Raw genomic sequence first — 12340 nt, 5'->3', positions numbered from 1 at the left:
GACCCATTGCTGACCAAAAGATATTAACTTTTAGAAATGTGGCTAGGAGGAAGGGTGATTGTCAAAACAGATAATGACCTGGACAGAGGTGTAAATAGCATGTGGATAAGATCCCTGGGTGATGATGAGAAGCAAGAAGTAATTCACAAGTGTCTGCAGGTTTTATAACTGGGAGAAGGAAATGAAGTGAAATAACTCCAGCGTTTGCTTCTAATTCCATAATAACGCAAAGACTCTATGGGGCTGTGTTGTTATGCACTTGTGCTGAAATTACTCATAATAAAGGTAATGGCAGCTGACAGATTCTTGAAATGAAACACTTCATTCTGTCCAGGTGATGAATCCCTAATTTTACTCTAGTTAATTGAAATAAAATAAAAATAATTGGAAGGACAGCTGAAATAATGAAGTCTTGGAGAGGGAACAAGAAGCAGCAGTATTCCCAGGCTTTAGAGATGAGGAACTATAAGACTCTCCCTTCAAGGTGTTACAGCCACAATGGTTTGACCCATGTGTTTTCCTTTCTTGTATCAACATTCAGTTTCCCAGAAGAGAGAATCACACAGCTAAAGAGAGTGAGATGAAGGCCATGAAATTTCTATTTGATGTTGCTACCCAGCTCACGTGACATAGAGGAGAGCTTGTTCCCAAAGGAAAAATCCAAGTGTTCTCTCTAAATGAAGGAGGGAATGGGGTGTTGAGCGGTCTAAAAACAAATGCCCAATACGATTTCCAGGGCTGGAAATCTTCTAAATCTTGAATGTTACCATCCACTCATACACTTAACAAAGAAATTGAAGCATGGGAAAAGTCCTTTGAGAAACAGACAAACCAGAGGGCAGTGCGGGTCTAGTTGTCTGAGATACTGATTACGGGTTTCCAATAAGGTTCATTTTAATTGTCAGGTCCTGAGATAGGTACTTGGTATAAAAGGTAAAGAGAATACAGCCTTTATCTTGGAGAGAATTATAATCTAATACATAAGACAAATATTTTAAAAATACAACCTTGAAGTAACATGAAAAATACAATCATAGAATTTTGGCCAAGTTGGAATCAGAGCACATAGATCCAAGTATAAATTCTGTCTGGAGAAGTCAGGGAAGATTTCACAAATGAAATAATGACGGAGCTGTGGCCTGGGTGGATCGTCAGGTATCCATTCCAGGGCCTTCCAAAGGAAGGAAGCAGCATGCACAAAAATACACAAGCAAGTATCAGAAAGATGTCTTAAAGAGACACTTATGAATGGTTCAGAGTGACTGGAGCATAGTTTTCATGGACAGCATAGGGACACGAGAGTGTATAAGAAAATACAGTATAAATCCTGCAGGGCCTGGTATTTATTATTTATTGTTATTAATATCATTTAATTCAATGAGGACAGGTAAGAAGTTATAAAAGATTATTTCAGGAGAACCCACGAGATTGAAGAAGAGCAGACCGTAAGACCTCCTTCTGCTTGACTTAGGGGATCACTGAACTTGTTAGGGCCACTATAAATATCCAGAATTTTTTTAAAAATAAAATAAATAAATAAATATGAGGGAATAGTATACAGTTCATATGATAATCCTAAACATCTAAGACATTGATTCCAATACCAGAATCTCTATTTACCAACAGTCACATGGCTTGAGGAAAAAGAAAAATTTGCTCAGCACCTGAAATAGATTAGTCATTAGGTTGTTTTCGGGTTTTTTTGTTTTGTTTTGTTTTTGAAAAATAGCCAGCTCTTTAATGTATTATTTTGCTAAAGCTGGAGTCATTTTATATTTTTTGAATATCAACATAGAGTCAGTGAAGCAATCTAATCATCATCATCTGTTTGCTAAATAAGCATCAATTTTAATTTTAACACAGTTAAGAAAAAACAGACTATTCTGACTAGTTAGAAAGACAGATCTTTAATTACTTCCAAAATTGGAAATTTTCTTATTATGTTTGGTATAATATTCTAATTTGTGGCTATATATTACCTTCCTATCTGTGGCTTAGAAAATATCTTGAATGAGCTCTTTATAAAACTAACCCTTCTTTAAAGTAGCATTGCGTCTCTGGTATTTTGCTATTACAAATCTTTTTTGCAATAATGTCCTTTCTTTCTTTTCATTAAAAAATATATATATATATATTAAACTGAAATACATGGTCATCCAAGGCAATGCTTCCTTCTTTATTTTTTAATTTATTTTTATTTATTTATTTATTTATTTTTGGCTGTGTTGGGTCTTCGTTTCTGCGCAAGGGCCTTCTCCAGTTGCCACAAGCGGGGGCCACTCCTCATCGCGGTGCGCGGGCCTCTCACTATCGCGGCCTCTCGTGTTGCGGAGCACAGGCTCCAGACGCGCAGGCTCAGTAGTTGTGGCTCACGGGCCCATTTGCTCCGCTGCATGTGAGATCCTCCCAGACCAGGGCTCAAACCCGTGTCCCCTGCATTGGCAGGCAGACTCTCAACCACTGCGCCACCAGGGAAGCCCTAAAATACATATTAAACTATGTTTAATATACAGTCTCTTTACTCAAGGATCTACTACACTAGACGTTTTCTTCTCCTCATCCTTCTCTTCCTTCTGCTTTTCCTTCTTCCTTCTCCTCCTCCCTCTTTAGAAAAGAGAAGTTAAGTATATTAAGTATTTTATCAGGATATTAAAATTCGGTGAAACTTTGGTTAACCTGGTATCCTAGTGGCTTGGAGAATCAGGGCATTGGAAATCAAATGGTATGATAGATGGGAATGTTTGATGTCCCTCTATTTGGAATTCTCTTAGGAAGAGAAGCTGGAAATAGAGTGTTGATAATGCTCAGATTCTGCACTGTTACAGTCAACAGAAGAACTGAAGAGAATTATAAGAGTGAAGAGGAATTCAAAATTAGCACCAAGTTTTACCTATTTGTAATATACAAATACACCTGTGCAGAGATCAGGAAATTCCTCCAGAACCCAAGCTTGGAACTTAAAGACATTCTGACATTGCATATGTCAAATTTGGGGTAATTGAAAAAGGCTATGTATAGTAGACTTGGACATTGTGAGCTGCCTAGAAGGAAAACTGACTGCATTTCAAAGCATAGCGAGTGAGAAAGCAGGTCAAAGGAAACCTGAAAGATACTGGACGAGCTTGGCCAGTTTGCTGCCGCCTTTGAAGTATATTTAAATTTTTGTTGAGCACAATTTAGGGGAAGAAAAGTCCTTTTATCCTTCCAGGTTCTTGGTTGAGCCCCCCTGTAATAAGAAACAGATTAACAGGAGAAAAACAAACAGAAGTTTGATAATAAGTATACCTCTTGTATATATGAGAGATACCCAGGAAAACAGTAATTCCCTAAAATGGCCACCACTTTCAATACCATCTCCAGCTAAAGACAAAAGGTGTTGGAGGGTGGGAAGCCAGTAATGGGAAGTTTTCAGGCAAATCACAATAAACAAGGGCATGGTTGTTATGTACATTTAAGTCTCTGCCTCCTTGTAATCCTCCTCTTCCTGGCACAAAGAGGGAGATACCCTTATAAACGTGTAAATTTCCCTTTTATGAAAGAGTAACTTCTACTCGGTTTTCAGAACTTTTCCTCTGTCTGTTGTTTCTTAAACATAATCAGCTTAATTCTTATGCCAAAGAGGCATATTTGGGGGTGACAAATTCTGTTTCCCTCAAACAACATGTGTGAAAAGTAGCTCTAAGCAAGACAGCATTTCTTGCCATCTTTACTTCCTACCAGGTTGATACTAAGATCCTCATAGATTCTATTTCCTCTGTTTTCAAATATTTCTTTGCCTTCTTGTTGGGAGATACCTAGTATGTTACCTAAGCAAGATGTTGTGACCTGCATGTAAATTCTTTCTTTATTTTTTTTTGGTCTTTTTTTTTTTTAACATGTATTTATTTATTTATTTATTTTTGGCTGTGTTGGGTCTTCGTTTCTGTGCGAGGGCTTTCTCTAGTTGTGGCAAGTGGGGGCCACTCTTCATCGCGGTGCGCGGGCCTCTCATTATCGCGGCCTCTCTTGTTGCGGAGCACAGGCTCCAGACCCGCAAGCTCAGTAATTGTGGCTCACGGGCATAGTTGCTCCACGGCATGTGGGATCTTCCCAGACCAGGGCTCGAACCCGTGACCCCTGCATTAGCAGGCAGATTCTCAACCACTGTGCCACCAGGGAAGCCCTTTTTGTCTTTTAAGGAAAAATAAAATTAGGTGAATTTTCATTTATGTATAAATCCTACAGCTGTAACAGAATTTTGTCTCTTGAAGACATGTAGCCATCAATCTCACTAAGTATGTGTCCATTTTTTTTTGTTCTTATAATAGTTCTTACATTTTTAGTGCATCGCTCACTTGAAAATACCAGTTATACTTTTCTCTACATTCACACATATTCTGTTCTCCTCTCTATATTCACACCTTTGAATGTCAGTTAACTTCCATGGAAAAACATTAATTTCTGTATCTTTGTTTGCTTGTTTAATTCAAATACCTAAAATAAATTGTACATGGTAAAATAAGCATGATATACTGTGTGATAGATTCTGAGTGTCAACATCATGATTAGAAGTCCCATAAATGTCTGTTTTCTTTCACATCCAATGACAAGACCATGTTTCTGTTTCATCTCACAGCCCCGACCTCTGCTCCCAAGGATTTGACAGTCATTACTCGAGAAGGGAAGCCTCGCACTGTCATTGTGAGCTGGCAGCCTCCCTTGGAAGCCAATGGAAAAATTACCGGTAGGCACCTCAGCTTTATTTCCTGTGCTGCTCCGCTTGTCCTGTGATTGCTTACCTCCTGTGCACTGCTCATGCCTTTTATGTATTAGTTTTCTGTCCCAGCATCTCAGTTGACTCCTGACCCTTTCTGATTGTCTCTTCTTGCCCCCTCTGACCTTGGAATTCTTCTAATGGAGCCTACAAATACACACACAAACACATTTCATTTGTGTTGCTTCCTGAAAGATGTGCATTCCACTTAGTATAGACCTTTTGCTTTTGATTCTGTGCAGCATTAGGATAACCTTATAACGGAATGCCTCTGAGCCTAAATGACTAAAAAGAAGCCAGTTGTTTGGCAGTTATAAAATACAAAAGACACTTAATGACTGTGTATTTTTATAGGCAACATAGGAAGGAGGTTTGTCTGAGGGTTTTTAGTTTCTCACTTAGCTTTTAGCTTCTTACTTAAATCATAAGGTTCAGAAAACACTTGATATTGACTGACGGAAATTGAACTTAATGAATATTTCACAGTGAAAGATTTTATTTTGCCAAATATTTCTGATAACATTGATGCCTAATTAAAGCATCCATTAGAAGCCTGTAATGTTAATTTAGTATGAAAAATATAATGGAGTTCTATCAGAGATTTTGCATTTAAATGATCACTTTAGGCTTTTAATAGATGTCTCCATAGCATATAATTATTATGAAGAATATTGTATAACTAAAATGTGCACATTATAGTCTAATTAACTTGAACCATTGGGTTAGGCGCATGTAAGAGTCACTCCTGTTTCTTCTTTTTTTTGCATACCAGAAGTGGATAGCATTATTATAAATTAACAAAGCAATTCAGTCATTCTGTGATACAGAGATAAGCTTGGAAATAACAGTTCAGATGGCACACTTACTTTATGTGAGTTACTTTTTGAATTTTACAGAATGAAAAGATAATGTGAAAATTCCAAATGTGGTTTAAATTTAAGTTGAAGACTTGTTTTCTCTAGTAAATTGCTCTTACTGCAATAACAAACAGAATTTCCATTTGAGCTGAACAAATATGGAAAAAGAAGAGAGACATAAAATCTCTCCCAAATCTTATATACTCAGTTGTCACTCTGCCAGGCTTTTTAAAACTGAGGGTGGCTCATTATAATTTTTTCTTCCCCTTAGTGTTATGATCTATTATCATTGGTTCTGTTTCAGTACTTTTGTAGATTTTGATTTGTTTACATGATGGCTTTTCTTATGTTATAAACATATTTATAAGCATATGGTAAATCAACAGATAATAAGTTTAAGAAGAAAAAAACAGAATAGAAATTGTCTAAATAAAAACAAGTTCTGATAGAAACAAATATATTTTGGGATAAAGGATAAAATAAGTCATATACTACCCAATTTTCCACTTTATTTAAATAAATGTCATCACATGGTCTATGTGAACAATAGAATGTGTTTTATTTTTTTTTTAAATTTTTAAATTTAATTTTATTTATTTTTTTATACAGCAGGTTTTTATTAGTCATGCATTTTATACACATCAGTGTATACATGTCAATCCCAATCTCCCAGTTCATCACACCACCACCCGCACCCCCGCTGCTTTCCCCCCTTGGTGTCCATATGTTTGTTCTCTACATCTGTGTCTCTATTTATGCCCTGCAAACCGGTTCATCTGTACCATTTTTCTAGGTTCCACATATATGCGTTAATATGCGATATATGTTTTTCTCTTTCTGACTTATTTCACTCTGTATGACAGTCTCTAGTTCCATCCACGTCTCAACAAATGACCCAATTAAGTTCCTTTTTATGGCTGAGTAATATTCCATTCTATATATGTACCACATCTTCTTTATCCATTCGTCTGTCGATTGGCATTTAGGTTGCTTCCATGACCTGGCTATTGTAAAGAGTGCTGCAATGAACATTGGGGTGCTTGTGTCTTTTTGAATTAAGGTTTACTCTGGGTATATGCCCAGTAGTGGGATTGCTGGATCATATGGTAATTCTCTTTTTAGTTTTATAAGGAACTTCCATATTGTTCTCCATAGTGGCTGTATCAATTAACATTCCCACCAACAGTGCAAGAGGGTTCCCTTTTCTCCACACCCTCTCCAGCATTTGTTGTTTGTAGATTTTCTGATGATGCCCATTCTGACACCTGACACCTGGTGTCAGGTGATACCTCATTGTAGTTTTGATTTGCATTTCTCTAATAATTAGTGATGTTGAGCAGATTTTCATGTGTTTCTTGGCCATCTGTATGTCTTCTTTGGAGAAATGTCTATTTAGGTCTTCTGCCCATTTTTGGATTGGGTTGTTTGTTTCTTTAATATTGAGCTGCATGAGCTGTTTATATATTTTGGAGATTAATCCTTTGTGTGTTGATTCATTTGCAAGTGTATTCTCCCATTCTGAAGGTTGTCTTTTCATCTTGTTTTTGGTTTCCTTTGCTGTGCAAAAGCTTTCAAGCTTCATTAGGTCCCATTTGTTTATTTTTGTTTTTATTTCAATTACTCTAGGAGGTGGATCAAAAAAGATCTTGCTGTGATTTATGTCAAAGAGTGTTCTTCCTATGTTTTCCTCTAAGAGTTTTATAGTGTCCAGTCTTACATTTAGGTCTCTAATCCCTTTTGCATTTATTTTTGTGTATGGTGTTCGCGAGTGTTCTAATTTCATTCTTTTACATGTAGCTGTCCAGTTTTCCCAGCACCACTTATTGAAGAGACTGTCTTTTCTCCATTGTATATCCTTGCCTCCTTTGTCATAGATTAGTTGACCACACGTGCGTGGGTTTATCTCTGGGCTTTCTATCTTCTTCCATTGATCTATGTTTCTGTTTTTGTGCCAGTACCATATTGTCTTGATTACTGTAGCTTTGTAGTATAGTCTGAAGTCAGGGAGTCTGATTCCTCCAGCTCTGTTTTTTTCCCTCAAGACTGCTTTGGCTATTCAGGGTCTTTTGTGTCTCCATACAAATTTTAAGGTTTTTTCTTCTAGTTCTGTAAAAAATGCCATTGGTAATTTGATAGGGATTGCATTGAATCTGTAGATTGCTTTGGGTAATATAGTCATTTTTACCATATTGATTCTTCCAATCAAAGAACATGGTATATCGCTCCATCTGTTGGTATCATCTTTAATTTCTTTCATCAGTGTCATATAGTTTTCTGCATACAGGAATTTTGTCTCCCTAGTTAGGTTTATTCCTAGGTATTTTATTCTTTTGTTGCAATGGTAAATGGGAGTGTTTCCTTAATTTCTCTTTCAGATTTTTCATCATTAGTGTATAGGAATGCAAGAAATTTCTGTGTATTAATTTTGTATCCTGCAACTTTACCAAATTCATTGATTAGCTCTAGTAGTTTTCTGGTGGCATCTTTAGGATTCTCTATGTATAGTATCATGTCATCTGCAAACAGTGACAGTATTACTTCTTCTTTTCCAATTTGTATTCCTTTTATTTCTTCTTCTTCTCTGATTGCCATGGCTAGGACTTCAAAAACTATGTTGAATAATAGTGGTGAGAGTAGACATCCTTGTCTTGTTCCTGATCTTAGAGGAAATGCTTTCAGTTTTTCACCATTGAGAATGATGTTTGCTGTGGGTTTGTCATATATGGCCTTTATTATGTTGAGCTAGGTTCCCTCTATGCCCACTTTCTGGAGAGTTTTTATCATAAATGGGTGTTGAATTTTGTCGAAAGCTTTCTCTGCATCTTTTGAGATGACCGTATGGTTTTTCTCCTTCAATTTGTTAATATGGTGTATCACATTAATTAATTTGCGTATATTGAAGAATCCTTGCATCCCTGGGATAAATCCCACTCGATCATGTTGTATGATCCTTTTAATGTGTTGTTGGATTCTGTTTGCTAGCATTTTGTTGAGGATTTTTGCATCTATATTCATCAGTGATATTGGTCTGTAATTTTCTTTTTTAGTAGTATATTTGTCTGGTTTTGGTATCAGGGTGATGGTGGCCTCATAGAATGAGTTTGGGAGTGCTCCTTCCTCTGCAATTTTTTGAAAGAGTTTGAGAAGGATGGGTGTTAGCTCTTCTCTAAATGTTTGATAGAATTCACCTGTGAAACCATCTGGTCCTGGGCTTTTGTTTATTGTAAGATTTTTAATCATAGTTTCAATTTCATTACTTGTGATTGGTCTGTTCATATTTTCTATTTCTTCCTGGTTCAGTCTTGGAAGATTATACCTTTCTAAGAATTTGTCCATTTCTTCCAGGTTGTCCATTTTATTGGCATACAGTTGCTTGCAGTAGTCTCTTAGGATGCTTTGTATTTCTGCAGTGTCTGTTGTAACTTCTCCTTTTTCATTTCTACTTTTATTGATTTGAGTCTTCTCCCTCTTTTTCTTGATCAGTCTGCCTAATGGTTTATCAATTTTTTTTATCTTCTCAAAGAATCAGCTTTTACTTTTATTGACCTTTGCTATTGTTTTCTTTGTTTCTGTTTTGTTTATTTCTGCTCTGATCTTTATGATGTCTTTTCTTCTGCTAACTTTGGGTGTTGTTTGTTCTTCTTTCTCTAGTTCCTTTAGGTGTAAGGTTAGATAGTTTATTTGAGGTTTTTATTGTTTCTTGAGGTAGGCTTGTATAGCTATAAACTTCCCTCTTAGAACTGCTTTTGCTGCATCCCATAGGTTTTGGATTGTCGTGTTTTCATTGTCATTTGTCTCTAGGTATTTTTTGATTTCCTCTTTGATTTCTTCAGTGATCTCTTGGTTATTTAGTAACGTATTGTTTAGCCTCCATGTGTTTGTGTTTTTTCTGGTTTTTTCCCTGTAATTGATTTCTAATCTGATAACATTGTGGTCAGAAAAGATGCTTGATATGATTTCAATTTTCTTAAATTTACTGAGGCTTGATTTGTGACCCAAGATGTGATCTATCCTGCAGAATGTTCCATGCACACTTGAGAAGAAAGTGTAATCTGCTGTTTTGGGATGGAATGTCCTACAAATATCAATTAAATCTATCTGGTCTATTGTGTCATTTAAAGCTTCTGTTTCCTTATTTATTTTCATTTTGGATGATCTGTCCATTGGTGTAAGTGAGGTGTTAAAGTCCCCCACTATTACTGTGTTACTGTCAATTTCCTCTTTTATAGCTGTTAGCAGTTGCCTTATGTATTGAGATGCTCCTATGTTGGGTGCATATATATTTATAATTGTTATATCTTCTTCTTGGATTGATCCCTTGATCATTATGTAGTGTCCTTTCTTGTCTCTTGTAACATTCTTTATTTTAAAGTCTAGTTTATCTGATATGAGTATTGCTACTCCAGCTTTCTTTTGATTTCCATTTGCATGGAATATCTTTTTCCTTCCCCTCACTTTCAGTCTGTATGTGTCCCTAGGTATGAAGTGGGTCTCTTGTAGACAGCATATATATGGGTCTTGTTTTTGTATCCATTCAGCAAGCCTGTGTCTTTTGGTTGAAGCAGTTAATCCAGTCACGTTTAAGGTAATTATCGATATGTATGTTCCTATGACCATTTTCTTAATTGTTTTGGGTTTGTTTTTGTAGGTCCTTTTCCTCTCTTGTGTTTCCCACTTAGAAATGTTCCTTTAGCATTTGTTGTAGAGCCTGTTTGGTGGTGCTGAATTCTCTTAGCTTTTGTTTGTCTGTAAAGCTTTTGATTTCTCTATCGAATCTGAATGAAATCCTTGCCCGGTAGATTAATATTGGTTGTAGGTTTTTCCCTTTCATCACTTTAAGTATATCATGCCACTCCCTTCAGCCTTGGAGAGTTTCTGCTGAGAAATCAGCTGTTAACCTTATGGGAGTTCCCTTGTATATTATTTGTCATTTTTCCCTTGGTGCTTTCAATAATTTTTCTTTGTCTTTAATTTTTGCCAATTTGATTACTGTGTGTCTCAGCTTGTTTCTCCTTGGGTTTATCCTGCCCGGGACTCTCTGCACTTCCTGGACTTGGGTGGCTATTTCCTTTCCCATGTTAGGGAAGTTTTCGACTATAATCTCTTCAAATATTTTCTTGGGTCCTTTCTCTCTCTCTTCTCCTTCTGCGACCCCTATAATGTGAATGTTGTTGCATTTAATGTTGTCCCAGATGTATCTTAGGCTGTCTTCATTTCTTTTCATTCTTTTTTTCTTTATTCTGTTCCGCAGCAGTGAATTCCACCATTCTGTCTTCCAGGTCACGTATCCGTTCTTCTGCCTCAGTTATTCTGCTATTGATTCCTTCTAGTGTAGTTTTCATTTCAGTTATTGTATTGTTCATCTCTGTTTGTTTGTTCTTTAATTCTTCTAGGTCTTTGTTAAACATTTCTTCCATCTTCTCGATCTTTGACTCCATTCTTTTTCCGAAGTCCTGGATCATCTTCACTATCATTATTCTGAATTCTTTTTCTGGAAGGTTGCCTATCTCCACTTCATTTAGTTGTTTTTCTGGGGTTTTATCTTGTTTCTTCATCTGGTATATAGCCCTCTGCCTTTTCATCTTGTCTGTCTTTCTGTGAATGTGGTTTTTGTTCCCCAGGCTGCAGGATTGTAGTTCTTCTTGCTACTGCTGTCTGCCCTCTGGTGGATGAGGCTATTTAAGAGGCTTGTGCAGGTTTCCTGATGGGAAGGACTGGTGGTGGGTAGAGCTGACTGTTGTTCTGGTGGGCAGAGCTCAGTAAAACTATAATCTGCTTGACTGCTGATGGGTGGGGCTGGGTTCCCTCCTTGTTGGTTGTTTCTCCTGAGGCAACCCAACACAGGAGCCTACCTGGGCTCTTTAGTGGGGCTAATGGCGGACCTGGGAGAGCTAACGCCAAGGAATACTTCCCAGAACTTCTGCTACCAGTTTCCTTGACCCCACAGTGAGCCACAGACACCCTCCTCCTCTGCAGGAGACCCTCCAACACTGAACCAGGTCTGCTTCAGTCTCCTGGTTCAGGTCTGGGTCACTGCTCCTTCCCCTGGGTCCCGATGCACACACTACTTTGTGTGTGCCTTCCAAGAGTGGAGTCTCTGTTTCTCCCAGTCCTGTCGAAGTCTTGCAGTCAAATCCCACTAGCCTTCAACGTCTGTTTCTGTAGGAATTCCTCCTCCCCTTGCCGGACCCTCAGGTTGGGAAGCCTGCCGTGGGGCTCAGAACCTTCACTCCAGTGGGTGGACTTCTGTGGTATAAGTGTTATCCAGTCTTTGAGTCACCCACCCAGCAGTTATGGGATTTGATTTTACTGTGATTGTGCCCCTCCTACCATCTCATTGTAGCTTCCCCTTTGTCTTTGGATGTTGGGTATCTTTTTTGGTGTGTTCCAATGTCTTCCTGTCGAGGATTGTCCAGCAGCTAGTTGTGATTCTGGTGTTCTCACAAGAGGGAGTGAGAGCACGTCCTTCTACTCTGCCGTCTCGGTTCAGGGCCCCAGAATATGTTTTCAACTCTGAAAAAAAAGCTTAATTTTGCTTTTCAGTTGGAAAAAGTAGAAGTCTCTCCCATATTAAGAAATGCCAATTAATATGAGCAATAAAATTCTGTCTGCCAATGTCACAGTGCATGTATAAGAAATCGTGTCCACACATTTTATTTAGAGGTGTATGTTCAATAGTTCTCAATACTAAAAATCCATTCTTGTACAATGGCGTAGTAAAAGTTTGGGC

General features: G+C 37.5%; 1 protein-coding gene across 1 annotated transcript in view; it reads left to right on the top strand.

Moving 5' to 3' along the window:
- Positions 1-12340, top strand: part of DCC (DCC netrin 1 receptor) — a 1180955-nt gene that overhangs the window by 1041188 nt on the left and 127427 nt on the right. The window contains exon 19 of the mRNA XM_082416529.1: positions 4616-4723. Coding sequence (XP_082272655.1) covers positions 4616-4723 — 108 coding nt within the window. The remainder of the gene's footprint in view (positions 1-4615; positions 4724-12340) is intronic.

Source organism: Balaenoptera physalus, assembly GCF_965194825.1.
Source record: "Balaenoptera physalus genome assembly, chromosome: 12".
Taxonomy (NCBI): Eukaryota; Metazoa; Chordata; class Mammalia; order Artiodactyla; family Balaenopteridae; genus Balaenoptera; species Balaenoptera physalus.
This window is presented reverse-complemented; position numbering and strand designations above follow the sequence as displayed.